This window comes from Chiloscyllium punctatum, unplaced genomic scaffold (assembly GCF_047496795.1).
Source record: "Chiloscyllium punctatum isolate Juve2018m unplaced genomic scaffold, sChiPun1.3 scaffold_1173, whole genome shotgun sequence".
In the NCBI taxonomy this organism is placed as follows: Eukaryota; Metazoa; Chordata; class Chondrichthyes; order Orectolobiformes; family Hemiscylliidae; genus Chiloscyllium; species Chiloscyllium punctatum.
Window position 1 is genome coordinate 3981 of NW_027310907.1, and position 21020 is coordinate 25000.

Consider the following 21020-nt stretch of genomic DNA (forward strand, 5'->3'; position numbering starts at 1 on the left):
TGCAGCCGACTCATTGGGCTGTTTGAGGACATGGAGCTCGGAGAGGGAGGAGCCCATTGTGTCACCGATAATTGTCACTTTAAAGAAATTCCCCATGCCCCCCCCCCCCCCCATTGAGTTCATTAATGCCTCTTTGAGGGGGGCATCTCCCCCTCTTTACGGGGTCTGTCCTGCTATGGGACTCCGGGATGACAGCGATGGGACTGACTGCCACCCGCCCTTCGGAAATTGCCCCAACAGGCTCTCAGTTCAAGGGGCAATTAAGGACATTGGCCCAGCCAGGCATGTCTGTGTCCAAAATGGTAGCTGCTCCTCTCTCACACACACTCTCATAAAGTCTCTCTCTCTCTCTCTCTGTCTCTCCCTCTCTCACAGTCTCCCTCTCTCAGTCTCTCTCACAATCTCTCTCACACAGTCTCCCTCTCTCAGTCTCTCTCTCTCACACAATCTCCCTCTCTCAGTCCCTCTCTCTCTCTAACAGTCTCTCTCTCACAGTCTCCCTCTCTTAATCTCTCTCTCTCACAGTCTCCCTCTCTCAGTCTCTCTCTCTCAGTCTCCCTCTCTCACAGTCTCCCTCTCTGTCTCTCTCTCTCTCACAGTCCCTCTCTCTCTCTAACAGTCTCTCTCTCACAGTCTCCCTCTCTCAATCTCTCTCTCTCAGTCTCCCTCTCTCACAGTCTCCCTCTCTGTCTCTCTCTCTCTCTCACAGTCTCTCTCTCTCTAACATTCTCTCTCTCTCTCTCTCTCACAGTCTCCCTCTCTGTCTCTCTCTCTCTCACAGTCTCCCTCTCTCAGTCTCTCTCACAATCTCTCTCACACAGTCTCCCTCTCTCAGTCTCTCTCTCTCACACAATCTCCCTCTCTCAGTCCCTCTCTCTCTCTAACAGTCTCTCTCTCACAGTCTCCCCTCTCTTAATCTCTCTCTCTCACAGTCTCCCTCTCTCAGTCTCCCTCTCTCACAGTCTCCCTCTCTGTCTCTCTCTCTCTCACAGTCTCTCTCTCTCTCTAACAGTCTCTCTCTCACAGTCTCCCTCTCTCAATCTCTCTCTCTCAGTCTCCCTCTCTCACAGTCTCCCTCTCTGTCTCTCTCTCTCTCACAGTCTCTCTCTCTCTAACATTCTCTCTCTCTCTCTCTCTCACAGTCTCCCTCTTAATCTCTCTCTCTCAGTCTCTCTCTTTCACAGTCTCTCTCTCTCGAACAGTCTCTTTCTCACAGTCTCCCTCTCTCAGTCTCCCTCTCTCTAACAGTCTCTCTCTCTCAGTCTCTCTCTCACCGTCTCTCTCTCTAATAGTCTCTCTCTCACAGTCTCCCTCTTTCAATCTCTCTCTCTCAGTCTCCCTCTCTCACAGTCTCCCTCTCTCTCTCTCTCTCTCTAACAGTCTCTCTCTCACAGCCTCCCTCTCACAGTCTCACAGTCTCTCTCTCAGGGATAGAATGGGAGCGATGGGCAAATGTCTCTCGTTCCACCCAGAAAGCTGATTCAGAAACCACATTGTGAGCCACTGGTGAGCTAAAGTTCATTTGTTTAATACTTATCCACAATTCCAATCCCATCCATTGCAGAACGACCTGATGGGTCAGAGCCTGAATCGTACGTTTTGGAAGACCGGAACATTCCGTTAGCACCCTGCTCCCATTTCCGTCTGGCTGTGGGAAAACCTCCCAGAAACATCCAGCCCCATCAGAGTCCTACAGCCCCATGGTGTTGGGGACAGAGACAGGGTAGGACTGAGATGAGGTGAGGGATGGGGAGGGGGCTGTCCCAAACCCCCAACCCCCATCCCCCTCTGTATCCCCAACCCCCATCCCCCTCCGTGTTCCCCAACCCCCTCCGTGTCCCCCATCCCCCTCCGTGTTCCCCAACCCCCTCCGTGTTCCCCAACCCCCTCCGTGTTCCCCATCCCCCTCTGTGTCCCCCATCCCCCTCCGTGTTTCCCATCCCCCTCCGTGTCCCCCATCCCCCTCAGTGTTCCCCATCCCCCTCCGTGTTCCCCATCCCCCTCCGTGTCCCCCATCCCCCTCCGTGTTCCCCATCCCCCTCCGTGTCCCCCATCCCCCTCAGTGTCCCCCATCCCCCTCCGTGTCCCCCATCCCCCTCCGTGTCCCCCATCCCCCTCCGTGTCCCCATCCCCCTCCGTGTCTCCCCTCCCCCATCTCCCTCCGTGTCCCCCTTCCCCCATCCCCCTCTGTGTCCCCCATCCCGATCCCACTCAGTGTCCCCCATCCCCCTCCGTGTCCCCTATCCCCACCCCCCTCAGTGTCCCCCACCCCCCTCCGTGTCCCCATCCCCATCCCCCTCAGTGTCCCCCATCCCCCTCCGTGTCCCCCATCCCCATTCCCCTCCGTGTCCCCCATCCCCCTCCGTGTTCCCCATCCCCCTCCGTGTCCCCCATCCCCCTCAGTGTCCCCCATCCCCCTCCGTGTCCCCCATCCCCCTCCGTGTCCCCCATCCCCCTCCGTGTCCCCCATCCCCTCAGTGTCCCCCATCCCCCTCAGTGTCCCCCATCCCCTCCGTGTCCCCCATCCCCCACCGTGTCTCCCCTCCCCCATCTCCCTCCCGTGTCCCCTTCCCCCATCCCCCTCTGTGTCCCCCATCCCCATCCCACTCAGTGTCCCCCATCCCCCTCCGTGTCCCCCATCCCCATCCCCCTCAGTGTCCCCCATCCCCCTCTGTGTCCCCCATCCCATTCCCTTCTGTTTCCCCCATCCCCCATCCGCCACTGTGTCCCCCATTCCCCTCCGTGTCCCCACCCCACTCTGTGTCCCCCATCCCCCATTCCCCTCCGTGTCCCCACCCCACTCTGTGTCCCCCGTCCCCCATCCCCCTCCGTGTCCCCCATCCCCACAGTTTATATTTTTGATGTGTGTTCCCTCACAGATTATTTTTTTGGAGGGTGTTCCCTCACATTTAATGTTTTTTGGGGGGTGTTCCCTCACAGTTTATGTTTTTTGGGGGGGTGTTCCCTCACAGTTTATGTTTTTTGGGGGGGTGTTCCCTCACATTTTATGTTTGGGGGTGTTCCCTCACAGTTTATGTTTTTTGGGGGGGTGTTCCCTCACAGTTTATGTTTTTTGGGGGGGTGTTCCCTCACAGTTTATGTTTTTTGGGGGGGTGTTCCCTCACAGTTTCGACTGAAAGAACCAGGCCAGCCCAGCAGCGAGTACGATGCCTCCGAAATGTAGGAGGGAGTGTGGCGGGTGTGGCAAGACGCGTGCGAGCCAGAACCCTCCCTCTGGGGTGGACACACAATCCAAGGGGAGGGGCGCCTCAGCCTGGGAGATCTCCTCCGAGCCATTCCTTCCGAGCTGTCGCAAAACCTGCAAAGGGCAGAGCAGACGGTGGGTGTTTGAGTGAGGCCTGTGCCAGTCAACGGGAGCCAGGGACCTGGTGAAGAGACGTGACAGCCTCCTTCCTGAAACGCTGGCCGCGTCTGGTTGACCAATGTTGGCCCAAAGAGAAGATGCTTCCTGTCGGAAATATCAACAAAGGCCTGGATTCCGTGGCCTTCTGCTTCAGGGACTCTGTGTGAGGCCAGAGGTCAGGAATCGGAGAGTCATAGAGACCTACAGCACGGAAACAGACCCTTCGGCCCAACCCGTCCATGCTGACCCAGATATCCCAACCCAATCTAGTCCCACCTGCCAGCACCCGGCCCATATCCCTCCAAACCCTTCCTATTCATATACCCATCCAAATGCCTCTTAAATATTGCAATTGTACCAGCCTCCACCACATCCTCTGGCAGCTCATTCCATACACGTACCACCCTCTGTGAGAAAACATTGCCCCTTAGGTCTCTTGTATATCTTTCCCCTCTCACCCTAAACCTATGCCCCTCTAGTTCTGGACTCCCCGACCCCAGGGAAAAGACTTTGTCTATTTACCCTATCCATGCCCCTCATGATTTTATAAACCTCTATAAGGTCACCCCTCAGCCTCCAATGTTCCTGGGGAAAACAGCCCCAGCCTGTTCAGCCTCTCCCTATAGCTCATTTCCTCCAACCCTGACAACATCCTTGTAAATCTTTTCTGAACCCTTTCAAGTTTCACAACATCTTTCCGATAGGAAGGAGACCAGAATTGCACACAATATTCCCAACAGTGGCCTCACCAATGTCCTGTACAGTTGCAACATGACCTCTCAACTCCTGTACTCAATACTCTGACCAATAAACGAAAGCATACCAAACGCTGCCTTCACTATCCTATCTACCTGCGACTCCACTTTCAATGAACCTGCAGTGAATTACTCACTTATAATAATATTTATCGTTATAAGAGCCCCTCCTGTGTCACAGTGGTAGTGTTCCTCGCCCTGGGTTCAAGATCCCCCCCTGCTCTGAAGGTGTGTAGTAACAACTCTGAACAGTTGGATTAGAAAAATAAGTTAAATAAAAAAAAATGCAAGCAGGGCCCTCCTGTGGCACAGCGGTAATGTTCCTATCTCTGGACTGGGACTCCTTCATTCTAGTCCCCCGTCCCCCCTCACTGCACCAGAGGTGTGTAATAATACTCCTGAATAAGCTGATTTGAAAAATAAGTTAAATTTAAACAAGTGCAAATAGGGCCCTTCTGTGTCACAGTGGCAGTGTCCCCACCTCTGGACCAGGAGGCCTGGGTTCAAGACCTCCCCCCCCCACCCACCTCACTCCACGGGTGTGTAATTACAGGTAAATTGGGAAAAATAGGTTCAATAATTTTTAAAAAACATCTCATTGTCACCCTCACAGAACGTAACTCCCCTTCCTGACTCTCCAAAGCCCATTCATTCCCCCCCCCCCCTCGCCAACGATTCTCTCCCTTTGAAGCCCCTAATGGCCGTCCCTGAGACCACTCTGCCCTTCTGCCTCTCCCCTGCCCTGTGGCTCTTACCTCCCGGGCAGCCCTTTCGCCTGATTGGACGGCTCCATCCATGTAGCCCGGCCATTGGCTGGCCAACTCTGTGCCAGCGAAATGGATCCTACCGACTGGTTGGCGCAGTGCCCTGGCGGAGAGAGGGAGGGAGGGAGAGGAGAGAGAGAGAGAGAGAGAGTGGGAGGGTGAGAGGGGAGAGAGAGGGAGGGAAGAAGAGAGAGGGAGAGAAGGAGGGAGAGAGAGAGAAGGAAGGGAGGAGAGATGGAAGGAGAGAGAGTAGGAGGGAGAGAGAGGAGGGAGGGAGAGGGAGGGAAAGAGGGAGGGAGGAAGAGAGAGAGGGAGGGATGGAGGGAGGGAGAGAGAGAGGGACGGAGAGAGGAAGGGTGAGAGGGAGGGAGGGAGTGAGGGAGGGAAGAGGAGAGGGAGGGATAGATGGAGGGAGGGAGAGATGGACGGAGAGAGGGAGGGAAAGCGACAGAGTGTTAGACCCAAGCTTCCATGTGGGAATTAGAATGAGCTTTCATTGTTACGCATCCTGAAGTACAGGAGTACAGTGCGCAAAGCCGCCATTCTGCACCGCTGTCTCAAAGAACAAAGAACATTCCAGCACAGAAACAGGCCCTTCGGCCCTCCAAGCCTGTGCAATCCAGATCCTCTGTCTAAACCTATCACCTATTTTCTAAAGGGCCTGTATCCCTCTGCTCCCTGCCCATACAGGTATCTGTCTAGATCCACCTTCAATGACGCTATCGTGCCCGCCTCTACCATCTCCACTGATAATGTGTTCCAGGCACCCACCACCCTCAGCGTAAACAATTTTCCACGCACATCTCTCCAAACCCTTTCCTCTCTCCCCTTGAACTCGTGACCCTAGTAATTGACTCCCCCATTCTGGGATAAACCTTCCTGCTCTCCACCCTGTCTATCCCTCTCATGAAGTTGTCGACCTCAATCAGGTTCCCCCCCCCCCTCAACCTCCGTCTTTCTAATGAAAATAATCCTAATCTACTCGACCTCTCCTCATAGCCAGCACCCTCCATACCAGGTCAACATCCTGGTGAACCTCCTCTGCACCCTCTCCAAAGCATCCACATCCTTCCGGTAATCTGGTGACCCGGAACGGTACGCAGTATTCCAATCGCGGCCAAACCAAAGTCCTACCCAACTGTCACATGACCTGCCAGCCCTTGTACTCAATACCCCGACCGATGAAGGAAAGCATGCCGTTTGCCACCTTGACCACCCCAACTGACCTACGTTGCCATCTTCAGGGTACGATGGACCTGAACACCCAGGTCTCTCTGGACATCAATGTTCCCCAGGGCTTTTTCATTTACCTTCTAGTTCTCCCTTGAATTGGATCTTCGGAAATGTATCACCTCGCATTTGCCCGGATTGAACTCCATCTGCCATTCCTCTGCCCAACTCTCCAACCTACCTACGTTCTGCTGTATTCTCTGACAGCCCCCTTCACTTTCTGCTACTCCAATTTCTAATACAAAGAAGCCAGAACTGAAAACCACCTTCCAGTCAAAAAAAAAAGCAGAATTTATAAAAGAGAAAAGCAGAAATTCAAGAATCAGGACGTGGGTGAGGCCTGTTCTGGAGAACTGTGTCCAGTTCTGGTCACTCGGTTATAGGAAGGATGTTATTAAACTGGAGAGGGTCCAGAAGAGGTTTACCGGGATGCTGCCGGGAATGGGGGGGTTTAGGTTATAAGACCACGATGGGGGGGTGCCGGTGTTGGACTGGGGTGGACAACAAGGTCAGCCCGTCACATGACACACCAGGTCCCAGTCCGACCGGTTTATCCGAAATCACAATCTTTCGGAGCGCTGCCCCTTCCTCAGATGAAGGGGGGGCTCAAATGGAGGTGTTGAAGACGATAAAAAGCGATGTGGAGTGGATGCCTCCTCTTGCGGGGCATTCTGGGACGATGTATTATAGTCTTAGGATAAGGGGGAGTAAATTTAAAACAGAGTTGGGGAGAAACGATGTCTCCCAAAGGATTGTGAATCAGAGGGTGGTCCGTGTATGGAACAAACTTCCTGAGGGAGTGGTGGATGTGGGTACAGTTACAACATTTAAAAAATCTTTGGATAAATCCATGAATAGGAAAGGTTTGGAGGGATATGGGCCAGTAGCAGGCAGCTGGGACTAGGTCAGTTGGGGATTATGGACTGGTTAGGCCGAAGTTCTGTTCCCGTGCTGGAAAACTCAGCCGAACCAAGGGGTTACAAGAATAATCCCGAGGGTGAAGGGCTTGTCACATGGGGAGCGGTTGAGGACTCTGGGTCTGTACCTGATGGGATTTAGAACGATGATGGGAGGGTGGGAATCGGATTGAAACGTACAGAATACCGAGAGGCCTGGGACAGACTGGGGGGGGGTGGGTAAGGTGTTTCCACCGCTCAGAGAGACGAGGGACCTGAGGATGTGGGCCGAGAAGGGGAGGGGACAAACGGCCTCCAGAACCGATCGGAGCTGGTTGACCAAGAGGCCATGAGGGAGAGGGTGGGGGGGCTCCTTCGCTGTGGGGGGTGGTAGGTGGGGAGGCCGTGTCTTCAGCCCCCTGGGCCCTACGCTCTGGAAAATCCCTCCGACCTCACTCTCCCACCAACACACACACATCCCCAACCCCTCCCTGAACCTCCCTCTCTCTCTCCCTCTCTTCCTCTCTCTCTCTTTATCCCTCGCTCCCTCTCTCTCTCCCTCTCTCTCTTCCTCTCTCTCTCTTCCCTCTCTCTCTCCACACTCTCTCCCCCTCTCTCTCTCCCTCCCCTCACTCTCTCTCTCTCCCTCTCCCTCTCCCTCCCTGTTGTTCCTCTCTGCTCCTTAAACCCCCACCTCGCTGACGGAGCGTCCTCCCTCCCATCGGGGCCAGAACATCCCGTCAATCCCTGCCCCTACCCACCCCTTCCTGCAACAAGGGAGCTGTTTCACCGAGGGGTGGGGCGCAATGTACATGTCGGCGGGGGGGGAAGGAGAAACCGCGAGGGAGATCTGGCCCTTGCCTCAGGACCCGCCTGGCAAGAATGCCAAGTTTCGTGCAGGCGCGAGAATGGGCAGCTCCGGGTGGGTGTGTGGGGGGGAGGGGGAGGGGAGAAGGGGCTATGATTGATGGCCGGGTTGTCCCTGATTGGCTGCACGGGTAGCGGCGGTCTGCCCGCCCTCCTGGGTTTCTTCAGCGGAGGCTCATGGGAAGGGATTGAAGACGGGTCTCCTTGGCCCTAACGTGACCCGGGAGCGTTCATCAGGGTGCTGCCCGGGAGGAGGAGGAGCGCGTGTCTGTGGGGGTGGGGGGGTGTGGGGCACTGTGAGCCAGGGGAGGGGACGCAGGGGGCGCCATCTCCAGGTTCGCTTACTCTCCAAACGAGGTGAGGACCCCTGGGCCGAAGGTACTTGAGTAACACCCTCCAGAGTAGGCCTCCTCTGTCCAATTCTTCTCAACGTAGTCCACAGGCTGGAGAGAAAGGAAATGGTCAGGGGTCAGGGGTCGGAGGCCAAAGACATGGCGCGGGCCTCTGGCCATCTCGAGAAAAAGTGCCTTCCCCCCCGCCCACCCCCACCCTCCCTGCTGTCCCACATCCACCATTCCCCAACTCCACCCACTCATCTGGCCTCCTCTCCAACCAGATAGCTCCCTCTGCCATCGTCTGATGCTCAAATTGACGGGTCACCCCCCCCCACCACCTCATAATGAGTCATCTCCCCTCCTCCTCCCTCTCCCTCTATACCCACCTCCCCCCTCGGTGAGGGTTTGGTTGATCTCCCCACCCCATCACCCTCAGAAGAGACGTAAAACATTGGGTGTCCGCGAGAAGGAGTTGGGTAGAGCTCTTGGGGACAAAGGGGATTTAAACTGGGGGGGGGGGGTTGGGGGAAAGTGGGAACAGGTTGGGGGGGGCCCTCCCCCGCCCCCCGCCCCCGCCCCCCACCATGATTGTATTGAATGGTGGGGCAGACAGGAGGGGCCGAATGGTCTGCTCCTGCTTTTCTGCGTGTCTTGAATCGCAGGAACCTCACTCGCTGCCTCCATTCCTCCACCTTCCCCCCTCATCTCTCAACACTCCAGCACCTCTTCAACACCTCCACCAGATCAGATTAGATCACCTACAGTGTGGACACAGGCCATTCAGCCCAACAGGTCCACTCAGACCCATTGTCCTCGGACTTACCATTTACCCCTGACTAATGCACCTCACTAATACATCCCTGGGCACTATGGGACAATTTAGCACGGCCAATCCACCCTAACCTGCACATCCCTGGGCACTATGGGACAATTTAGCACGGCCAATCCACCCTAACCTGCACATCCCTGGGCACTATGGGACAATTTAGCACGAGCTCAAAATGTGTTGTTGGAAAAGCGCAGCAGGTCAGGCAGCATGAGAATTGACGTTTCGGGCATGAGCCCTTCTTCAGGAATCCACCCTAACCTGCACAACTTTGGACTGTGGGAGGAAACCGGAGCACCCGGAGAAAATCCACGCAGACACGGGGAGAATGTGCAAACTCCACACAGACAGTCGCCCGAGGCTGAATCGAACCTGGGGCCCTGGTTTTGTGAGGCAGTAGTGCTAACCACTGAGCTACCGTGACACCGAGACCCCCCTCTCCATTTCTCCAACTCCATTAGAGTGGACTCAGCCTTCTAGAATAGGTGTTCCCTGACTGTTCCAATCAGGGAGTCCTGGCTGACAGAGACAGGAGTCTCAGGGAGCTGAGGGAGCTGGGTCAATGTCTAGGAGTCTCCCTGTGTCAGTAAAGGGTGACGGGATCTGTCGACTCATTTTACCCCATCCCCCCCTTCCTCCTGGCTCACCCTACACCGCCCGGTGCCCCCTCCCAACCTTGCGTCCCCTCCTACTCCCTCCCAATCCCGACTCTCTCACCCTCTCACCCCCTCCTTACGCCAATTCCATCACTCCCAGCATGCACCCTTCCGCGTTGACCCGCCAACCCCAACACCGCAGATCTCACCCCCTCACTTGCCCCACATTGGGCCCAAACCTCCCACCCTCCATTGCCCTCAATCTCCTATTGGCTTAGCCTGGGGCGGACGGAGGGGAATTCTGGGAGGTGGCAGAATTAAACCATCGGCTACTCACATGCAAGAACTCCTCCATCTTAAATATTCGGGCATAATGTTGGCACACACTGGCCTTCCTGGGAACAGAGGGAACAGGGTTGGGGGAAGGAGAGGTAAATACAAAAAAAAAGGAAGATTTCCAAATAAAATTTATTTGTTCGGTTCGAGCAATCGGTGCATTTTTACAATCCTTGCAACCCTTTGTAATCTGCTGGATACCCCCGGAGACTCTATATCTTTGCTGTCCACCCCTAATTGCCCCCGAATTGCTCCATCGGCCATTTAAGAGGGTATTGAGGCATTGCCCACATTGGCTGCGGTCTGGAGTCACTTATAAGTGACGGCCGAGTGGCACTATTGCGCGACTGTTAGGCCGAAGACGTGGCTACCGTGCTGGGGTTTCAATCCTGGCCAGGCTGAATTTGACTTCAGTAGCTATCTCAAAACTTTCATCTTGAATTAAATAATTATCTTAAATAATGAGGATTATTGTCTGGAGAGATTTACCAGGGTGTTGCCTGGGCTGGAGCGATTCAGTGATGAGGAGAGATTCCCTACTAGAATCTCTGCAGTGCGGAAACAGACCCTTCGGCCCAACAAGTCCACACCGACCCTACAAAGACTAAACCCACAGACCCATTCCTCCACCTTTACCTCTGACTAATGTACCTAATACTATGGGACAATTGAGCACGGCCAATCCACCAGAACCTGCACAACCCTGGGCACTATGGGACAATTTAGCATGGCCAATCCACCCTAACCTACACATCCCTGGACACTATGGGACAATTTAGCACGGCCAATCCCCCCTAACCTGCACATCCCTGGGCACTATGGGACAATTTAGCACGGCCAATCCACCCTAACCTGCACATCCCTGGGCACTATGGGACAATTTAGCACGGCCAATCCACCCTAACCTGCACATCCCCTGGACACTATGGGACAATTTAGCATGGCCAATCCACCCTAACCTGCACATCCCTGGACACTATGGGACAATTTAGCACGGCCAATCCATCCTAACCTACACATCCCTGGGCGCTATGGGACTATTTAGCACGGCCAATCCATCCTAACCTACACATCCCTGGGCGCTATGGGACAATTTAGCACGGCCAATCCACCCTAACCTACACATCCCTGGGCGCTATGGGACAATTTAGCACGGCCAATCCACCCTAACCTACACATCCCTGGGCACTATGGGACAATTTAGCATGGCCAATCCACCCTAACCTACACATCCCTGGACACTATGGGACAATTTAGCACGGCCAATCCACCCTAACCTACACATCCCTGGGCACTATGGGACAATTTAGCACGGCCAATCCACCCTAACCTACACATCCCTGGACACTATGGGACAATTTAGCACGGCCAATCCACCCTAACCTACACATCCCTGGACACTATGGGACAATTTAGCACGGCCAATCCACCCTAACCTGCACATCCCTGGACTGTGGGAGGGAAACTGGAGGACCTGGGTTGTTCTCCTGAGATCAGGAGAGATTGAGAGGGGAGACGGTCGAGGTGGATTAAATGATGTGGGGCAGAGATACAGGAAGAAATGTTTCCCGTTGACCGATGACCCGGTGGTGTGGAGGTGTGGGCATAGATTGCGCACAATGGATAGGAAGGTCCGAGGGGATGTGAGGGACAAATCATTCTGCCTGAGGGTGGCGGGAAATCCGGAAGATCTGCCTCCGAGAGTGGGAGACCGAAAGCCTCACGAAATATTTCAGTGGGCACTTGTGACACCTGAGGTGAATGGGGCAAATGCCCGAAAATGCTATTGCCTGGCACGGAGATGATGGGCCGAAGGGCTGTAACCTGTGCTTTAGGCTTCGACAACTCTGTGACAACAGTTTCAGGGTCATCATTAGAATCATAGAGATGTACAGCACGGAAACAGACCCTTCGGCCCAACCCGTCCATGCCGACCAGATATCCCAACCCAATCTAGTCCCACCTGCCAGCACCCGGCCCATATCCCTCCAAACCCTTCCTATTCATATACCCATCCTCTTAAATGTTGTAATTGTACCAGCCTCCACCACATCCTCTGGCAGCTCATTCCACACACGTACCACCCTCTGTGTGAAAAAGCTGCCCTTTAGGTCCCTTTTATATCTTTCCCCTCTCACCCTAAACCTATGCCCCTTTAGTTCTGGACTCCCCCACCCCAGGGAAAAGACTTTGCCTATTTACCCTATCCATGCCCCTTATAATTTTGTAAACCTCTATAAGGTCACCCCTCAGCCTCCAGCGCTCCAGGGAAAACAGCCCCAGCCTGTTCAGCCTCTCCCTGTAGCTCAAACCCTCCAACCCTGGCAACATCCCTGTAAATCTTTTCTGAACCTTTTCAAGTTTGACAACATCTTTCTAATAGGAAGGAGACCAGAATTGCACACAATATTCCAACAGTGGCCTAACCAATGTCCCGTACAGCCGCAACATGGACCTCCCAACTCCTGTACTCAATACTCCTGACCAATAAAGGAAAGCATACCAAACGCCTTCTTCACTATCCTATCTACCTGTGACTCCACTTTCAAGGAGCTATGAACCTGCACTCCAAGGTCTCTTTGTTCAGCAACCCTCCCTAGAACCTTACCATTAAGTGTATAAGTTGTACCACACTCGGTGTGAAAATGTTGCCCCTCAGGTCCCTTTTAAATCTCTCCATTCTTAATTCCAATTTAATTTGCTCCTCAAGTATGTTAGGGTTTAAGTTCTCAATCATAGAGAGTGGTGCTGGAAAAGCACAGCTGGTCAGGCAGCATCCGAGGAGCAGGAGAATCGACGTTCCCTGATGAAGGGCTTATGCCCGAAACGTCGATTCTCCTGCTCCTCGGATGCTGCCTGACCTGCTGTGCTTTTCCAGCACCGCACTCTTGACTCTGATCTCCAGCCTGCGCAGTGCTCACTTCCTGTGAGTTCTCCACGTTTTCCAAGGATTGAACATTGAGGAACAGCTCTCCCCCCCCCAGTCTTCCCCCGCCGAACGTTCAATCCCAGAGATCGTCCCCATCGAGTCCCCGATTCCCTTCCCCGTCTCGGGATCGGGAGATCGGGAAGGTGACGATCTCGATGTTGCAGGCCAACCCAGTGTTCCCTCTCTCCAGGGAGCTCCATCCCCAACCCCCATGAGATGCGCTCGCTCCATGTGGACCCCACGGTTAGGTGGGGATTGGGGGCGCTCACACTGACCTCCGCTCCGGGGTATCCAAGCACATCCTCCGCGCCGTCTCTGCCTGGATGAAGCCCATCATCGCCGGGTGACTCCCATCCGGCTTAGTGTCATCCATGCTGAAGGTAACACATCCAGAGTCGGACATAGTGCAACCATTGAACCCTGGATTGGGGGAGGGTGGGACAGGGGGGTGTGGGGGGAAGGGGAAGTGGAGGAGGGGGGGCGGGTGGGGAAGGGTAGAGAGGGTACAGAGAAGATCAACTCACATGGTGGTGGGGGGGGGGGGGGGTAGGGAGGGGGTGCAACCAGGAGTAGACGTTGGGATTCCTTGTGTGAGCTGGCTGCGGAATAGGGAGGGTGAGTGGGAGGTTTGACTCTGAGAGGGGAGGGATTGTAAACATCTGGGGGGTTTTGCGAAAACTCGTCACTGGAATGCTGTGACTCCCTCCCACCCCGACGATCTGAAACATCGGAGCAGAATGAGGGCCATTCGGCCCATCGAGTCTGCTCCGCCATTCCATCGTGGCTGACCTGTTCCTCAACCCCGTAACTCTCCACCCCCACCCCCCTCACTAATCAGGAACCTATCTCTCTCTCTCTGTCCTTAAAGACACTCCATGCCTTCCCCTCCACACCCCTCTGGGGCCGTGAGTCCCACAGAGTCCCCACCCTCCGGATGGGCCGTGAGTCCCACAGAGTCCCCACCCTCCGGATGGAGAAATTCCTCCCCACCTCAGTCCGTCCTTTCACCCTGAGGCTGTGCCCTCGGGTTCCTCGTCTCTCTGGGCGGTGGAAACACCTTCCCCACCACCCCCCCACTCTGTCCCAGGCCTCTCGGTATTCTGTACGTTTCAATCCGATTCCCACCCCCATCATCGTTCTAAACCCCATCGGGTACAGACCCAGAGTCCTCAACCGCTCCCCATGTGCCAAGCCCTTCACCCTCGGGATTATTCTTGTAAACCCCCCTCTGGACCCCCCTCCAAAGACCAGCACATCCTTCCTTAGATACGGGGCCCGAAACTGCTCACAATATTCCAAATGGGGTCTGCCCAGAATCTCAGCAGGACATCCCTGCTCTGTTATTCTGACCCTCTCGAAATGAATGCTCCCTACAGTTCAAACCCTCCAGCCCCGGCAACATCCTTGTAAATCTTTTCTGAACCCTTTCAAGTTTCACAACATCTTTCTGATAGGAAGGAGACCAGAATTGCACACAATATTCCAACAATGACCCAACCAATGTCCTGTCCAGCTGTAACATGACCTCCCAACTCCTGTACTCAATACTCTAACCAATAAAGGAAAGCATCCCAAACTCCTTCTTCACTATCCTATCTTGAAAGGGTTCTGTAAAGATTCACAAGGATGTTGCCAGGGTTGGAGGGTTTGAGCTACAGGGAGAGGCTGAACAGGCTGGGGCTGTTTTCCCTGGAGCGCTGGAGGCTGAGGGGTGACCTTATAGAGGTTTACAAAATCATGAGGGGCATGGATAGGGTAAATAGGCAAAGTCTTTTCCCTGGGGTTGGAAAGATATAAAAAAGGCCTAAGGGGAAACTTTTTCACCCAGAGGGTGGTACGTGTGTGGAATGAGCTGCCAGAGGATGTGGTGGAGGCTGGTACAATTGCAACATTTCAGAAGCATTTGGATGGGTATATGAATAGGAAGGGTTTGGAGGGATATGGGCCGGGTGCTGGCAAATGGGAGCAGATTAGGTTAGGATATCTGATCAGCATGGACGGGTTGGGCCGAAGGGTCTGTTTCCATGCTGTAGGACTCTGTCTGTGAGTCTGTTCTGTTGTGATGAACCCCTGAACTGTTCGGCCTGAAAGAGGAGATCCTGTCCATCTTCAGGGGGCGAACAAGAAACATCACGCACCCCCTCGCCTCAGAAAAATACCCCCCCCCCCCAAACGAGGGCACACTTACCCTTCTCCTTCCAGAAGGCTGTCTTGTAAAAGGTGACCACCTTGATGACAGAGCCCATTGGCATTCGGTTAATCAGGAGCCTCTTCAGAGTGGGCAAGGGGGGATGGAAGTGAACCGTTGGCAAGATGGCGTGAGGGATGGCCGAGATAGCGTAGAGTCCCTGGGGAGGGGGTGGGGAGGTCGCAGGATGGAGAAAACAGGAGAGAGTGAAAACAGAGAGGCTGAACCCGAGGCGCTTAATAGAACCATATCACACTCCCGCGCCACAGAGAATACGCACCCCCCCTCCCCCCCCCCACCACTCACAACACCCTCAAACAATTCCATTGACACTCCGCCCCCCACACCTGGAGACATTGCAAGACTCAAGGCGAAACAAGCCCTGCATTGTTCTAGCGCCGTTCAGGTCGCGAGCTAAAGAGGTGTTAACAAAACAGTCCAATATCGTCGTCACAAGTGCCCTGTGTAACTGACTGTATCTCTACTGATGTTAATCCAGCTCCCTCACACTGTCACTCAGTAACCCCTCTCCCCCCCCCAGGGCCCTGTGTTACTGACTGTATCTCTACTGATGTTAATCCAGCTCCCCCACACTGTCCCTCAGTAACCCCTCTCCCCCCCAGAGCCCTGTGTTACTGACTGTATCCCTACTGATGTTAATCCAGCTCCCTCACACTGTCACTCAGTAACCCCTCTCCCCCCAGGGCCCTGTGTTACTGACTGTATCCCTACTGATGTTAATCCAGCTCCCTCACACTGTCACTCAGTAACCCCACTCCCCCCCAGTGCCCTGTGTTACTGACTGTATCCCTACTGATGTTAATCCAGCTCCCTCACACTGTCACTCAGTAACCCCACTCCCCCCCAGTGCCCTGTGTTACTGACTGTATCACTACTGATGTTAATCCAGCTCCCTCACACTGTCACTCAGTAACCCCTCTCCCCCCCCAGTGCCCTGTGTTACTGACTGTATCCCTACTGATGTTAATCCAGCTCCCTCACACTGTCACTCAGTAACCCCTCTCCCCCCCCAGGGCCCTGTGTTACTGACTGTATCCCTACTGATGTTAATCCAGCTCCCTCACACTGTCACTCAGTAACCCCTCTCCCCCCCAGTGCCCTGTGTTACTGACTGTATCCCTACTGATGTTAATCCAGCTCCCTCACACTGTCACTCAGTAACCCCTCTCCCCCCCCAGTGCCCTGTGTTACTGACTGTATCCCTACTGATGTTAATCCAGCTCCCTCACACTGTCACTCAGTAACCCCTCTCCCCCCCAGTGCCCTGTGTTACTGACTGTATCCCTACTGATGTTAATCCAGCTCCCTCACACTGTCACTCAGTAACCCCTGTCCCCCCCAGCGCCCTGTGTTACTGACTGTATCCCTACTGATGTTAATCCAGCTCCCTCACACTGTCCCTCAGTAACCCCTCTCCCCCCAGTGCCCTGTGTTACTGACTGTATCCCTACTGATGTTAATCCAGCTCCCTCACACTGTCACTCAGTAACCCCTCTCCCCCCCCCAGGGCCCTGTGTTACTGACTGTATCCCTACTGATGTTAATCCAGCTCCCTCACACTGTCACTCAGTAACCCTTCTCCCCCCCAGGGCCCTGTGTTACTGACTGTATCCCTACTGATGTTAATCCAGCTCCCTCACACTGTCACTCAGTAACCCCACTCCCCCCCAGTGCCCTGTGTTACTGACTGTATCCCTACTGATGTTAATCCAGCTCCCTCACACTGTCACTCAGTAACCCCTCTCCCCCCCAGTGCCCTGTGTTACTGACTGTATCCCTACTGATGTTAATCCAGCTCCCCCACATTGTCACTCAGTAACCCTACTCCCCCCCAGTGCCCTGTGTTACTGACTGTATCCCTACTGATGTTAATCCAGCTCCCTCACACTGTCACTCAGTAACCCCTCTCCCCCCCAGTGCCCTGTGTTACTGACTGTATCCCTACTGATGTTAATCCAGCTTCCCCACATTGTCACTCAGTAACCCCACTCCCCCCCAGTGCCCTGTGTTACTGACTGTATCCCTACTGATGTTAATCCAGCTCCCTCACACTGTCACTCAGTAACCCCTCTCCCCCCCCAGGGCCCTGTGTTACTGACTGTATCCCTACTGATGTTAATCCAGCTCCCCCACATTGTCACTCAGTAACCCCACTCCCCCCCAGGGCCCTGTGTTACTGACTGTATCCCTACTGATGTTAATCCAGCTCCCTCACACTGTCACTCAGTAACCCCTCTCCCCCCCCAGGGCCCTGTGTTACTGACTGTATCCCTACTGATGTTAATCCAGCTCCCCCACACTGTCACTCAGTAACCCCTCTCCCCCCCCAGGGCCCTGTGTTACTGACTGTATCCCTACTGATGTTAATCCAGCTCCCTCACACTGTCACTCAGTAACCCCTCTCCCCCCCAGTGCCCTGTGTTACTGACTGTATCCCTACTGATGTTAATCCAGCTCCCTCACACTGTCACTCAGTAACCCCTCTCCCCCCCCCCAGTGCCCTGTGTTACTGACTGTATCCCTACTGATGTTAATCCAGCTCCCTCACACTGTCACTCAGTAACCCCTCTCCCCCCCCCAGGGTCCTGTGTTACTGACTGTATCCCTACTGATGTTAATCCCCCTCCCTCACACTGTCACTCAGTAACCCCTCTCCCCCCCAGTGCCCTGTGTTACTGACTGTATCCCTACTGATGTTAATCCAGCTCCCTCACACTGTCACTCAGTAACCCCTCTCCCCCCCCCAGTGCCCTGTGTTACTGACTGTATCCCTACTGATGTTAATCCAGCTCCCTCACACTGTCACTCAGTAACCCCTCTCCCCCCCCCAGTGCCCTGTGTTACTGACTGTATCCCTACTGATGTTAATCCAGCTCCCCCACATTGTCACTCAGTAACCCCTCTCCCCCCCAGTGCCCTGTGTTACTGACTGTATCCCTACTGATGTTAATCCAGCTCCCTCACACTGTCACTCAGTAACCCCTCTCCCCCCCAGTGCCCTGTGTTACTGACTGTATCCCTACTGATGTTAATCCCCCTCCCTCACACTGTCACTCAGTAACCCCTCTCCCACCCCAGCGCCCTGTGTTCCTGACTGTATCCCTACTGATGTTAATCCAGCTCCCCCACATTGTCACTCAGTAACCCCTCTCCCCCCCCAGGGCCCTGTGTTACTGACTGTATCCCTACTGATGTTAATCCAGCTCCCCCACATTGTCACTCAGTAACCCCTCTCCCCCCCCCAGTGCCCTGTGTTACTGACTGTATCCCTACTGATGTTAATCCAGCTCCCTCACACTGTCACTCAGTAACCCCTCTCCCCCCCAGTGCCCTGTGTTACTGACTGTATCCCTACTGATGTTAATCCAGCTCCCTCACACTGTCACTCAGTAACCCCTCTCCCCCCCCCAGGGTCCTGTGTTACTGACTGTATCCCTACTGATGTTAATCCAGCTCCCCCACATTGTCACTCAGTAACCCCTCTCCCCCCAGTGCCCTGTGTTACTGACTGTATCCCTACTGATGTTAATCCAGCTCCCTCACACTGTCACTCAGTAACCCCTCTCCCCCCCAGTGCCCTGTGTTACTGACTGTATCCCTACTGATGTTAATCCCCCTCCCTCACACTGTCCCTCAGTAACCCCACTCCCCCCCAGTGCCCTGTGTTACTGACTGTATCCCTACTGATGTTAATCCAGCTCCCTCACACTGTCCCTCAGTAACCCCTCTCCCCCCCCAGGGCCCTGTGTTACTGACTGTATCCCTACTGATGTTAATCCAGCTCCCTCACATTGTCACTCAGTAACCCCTCTCCCCCCCCAGGGCCCTGTGTTACTGACTGTATCCCTACTGATGTTAATCCAGCTCCCTCACACTGTCACTCAGTAACCCCTCTCCCCCCCCCAGGGCCCTGTGTTACTGACTGTATCCCTACTGATGTTAATCCCCCTCCCTCACACTGTCACTCAGTAACCCCTCTCCCCCCCCAGGGCCCTGTGTTACTGACTGTATCCCTACTGATGTTAATCCAGCTCCCTCACACTGTCCCTCAGTAACCCCTCTCCCCCCAGTGCCCTGTGTTACTGACTGTATCCCTACTGATGTTAATCCAGCTCCCTCACACTGTCCCTCAGTAACCCCTCTCCCCCCAGTGCCCTGTGTTACTGACTGTATCTCTACTGATGTTAATCCAGCTCCCCCACATTGTCACTCAGTAACCCCACTCCCCCCCAGTGCCCTGTGTTACTGACTGTATCCCTACTGATGTTAATCCAGCTCCCTCACACTGTCACTCAGTAACCCCTCTCCCCCCCCCAGGGCCCTGTGTTACTGACTGTATCTCTACTGATGTTAATCCAGCTCCCTCACACTGTCCCTCAGTAACCCCTCTCCCCCCCAGGGCCCTGTGTTACTGACTGTATCTCTACTGATGTTAATCCCCCTCCCTCACACTGTCACTCAGTAACCCCACTCCCCCCAGTGCCCTGTGTTACTGACTGTATCCCTACTGATGTTAATCCAGCTCCCTCACACTGTCACTCAGTAACCCTACTCCCCCTCAGTGCCCTGTGTTACTGACTGTATCCCTACTGATGTTAATCCAGCTCCCCCACATTGTCACTCAGTAACCCCTCTCCCCCCCAGGGCCCTGTGTTACTGACTGTATCCCTACTGATGTTAATCCAGCTCCCCCACACTGTCACTCAGTAACCCCTCTCCCCCTCAGTGCCCTGTGTTACTGACTGTATCCCTACTGATGTTAATCCAGCTCCCTCCCCACAGGGGGTGGGAGAGGGAGGAGAGGTGACTCCCTCCCTGTCTCTCCTCACCTCGAAGCTCTGACCATCCTCGCTGATGACCCTCACGTGCTCGGCGCCGTGTTCCACTCTGAGCACCGGCGTTCCCAGCCGGATCCGTTCCTTCCCAATCCGCTCCGAGAGCGTTTCGCTGACGGCCTGCGCTCCCGCCTCAAACTTCCGCTCCTGTTGACCGGAGAGAGAGGCAGGTCACGCCATCGCATAGTACCGAAACAGGCTGTTTGACCCATCTCCTCAATGCTGACCAGAAACCCCCAATTCATCTAGTCCCACCTGCCAGCACCCGGCCCATATCCCTCCAAACCCTTCCTATTCATATACCCATCCAAATGCCTCTTAAATGTTGTAATTGTACCAGCCTCCACCACTTCCTCTGGCAGCTCATTCCATACACGTACCACCCTCTGGGTGAAAAGGTTGCCCCTTAGGTCCCTTTCCCCTCTCACCCATAACCTATACCCCTCTAGTTTTGGGCCCCGCCTACCCTGGGGAAGAGACCTTGTCAATACACCTTGGTATCTGCCCAGTGGTGTTATTGCTGGACTGTTCCTCTGGTGACCCAGCTAATGTTCTGGGTTCCGATGCCACCCCAGCACATGCTGAGATTTCAATGGAACAGAGAGTCTCCAAGCGACGGTCTCAGGATGCCCACGAATCCATCGTCACGTCAAATCCCATTTGGCTCGTCAGGGAAGGAAACTGCCATCTTTACCCAGTCTGGACTTCACGTGACTCCAGGCCCCCCCACAGCCAATGGGGTGGTGAGATTGGGGAGTCCCGCATTTGCTGTCCCTTCCCTAATGACACCTTGACCTGGAGGGGTCCCTTACCAAAGGGGGCGGGTGGAGAGTCAACCCCAGTGGCTGTGAGTCTGGAGTCACCTGAAGGCCAGACCAGGTCCCCACAGCCAATGGGGTTGGCTCCCAATGCCCACTGGGCGCCAGTGGGGAGGGGTGGAGTGGGAAATGAAGTGGGGGGAGGTGGGTGTAGCAGGAAATAAATACTGGGTCTGGCTTTTGACACTCACTTTTGGGGGTAAGTGACGGAAATCAGGAACGAGGGAGATTTTGGCTAAGGAAGCACTGAATGATGGGAA

The 21020-nt window shown here is 54.6% G+C and overlaps 1 protein-coding gene across 1 annotated transcript in view; it reads right to left on the bottom strand.

The window, feature by feature from the left end:
- Nucleotides 1–3125: 3125 nt before the first annotated feature.
- The window catches only part of LOC140474767 (amine oxidase [flavin-containing] B-like), a gene marked incomplete at its 3' end in the record, with an annotated part of 18609 nt that continues 714 nt past the window's right edge, over nucleotides 3126–21020 (bottom strand). Inside the window, exons 2-8 of the mRNA XM_072567729.1 lie at nucleotides 19937–20089; nucleotides 15087–15246; nucleotides 13174–13318; nucleotides 9971–10028; nucleotides 8222–8319; nucleotides 4875–4986; nucleotides 3126–3319 (exon numbers count right to left, since the gene is read on the bottom strand). Coding sequence (XP_072423830.1) covers nucleotides 3126–3319; nucleotides 4875–4986; nucleotides 8222–8319; nucleotides 9971–10028; nucleotides 13174–13318; nucleotides 15087–15246; nucleotides 19937–20089 — 920 coding nt within the window. The remainder of the gene's footprint in view (nucleotides 3320–4874; nucleotides 4987–8221; nucleotides 8320–9970; nucleotides 10029–13173; nucleotides 13319–15086; nucleotides 15247–19936; nucleotides 20090–21020) is intronic.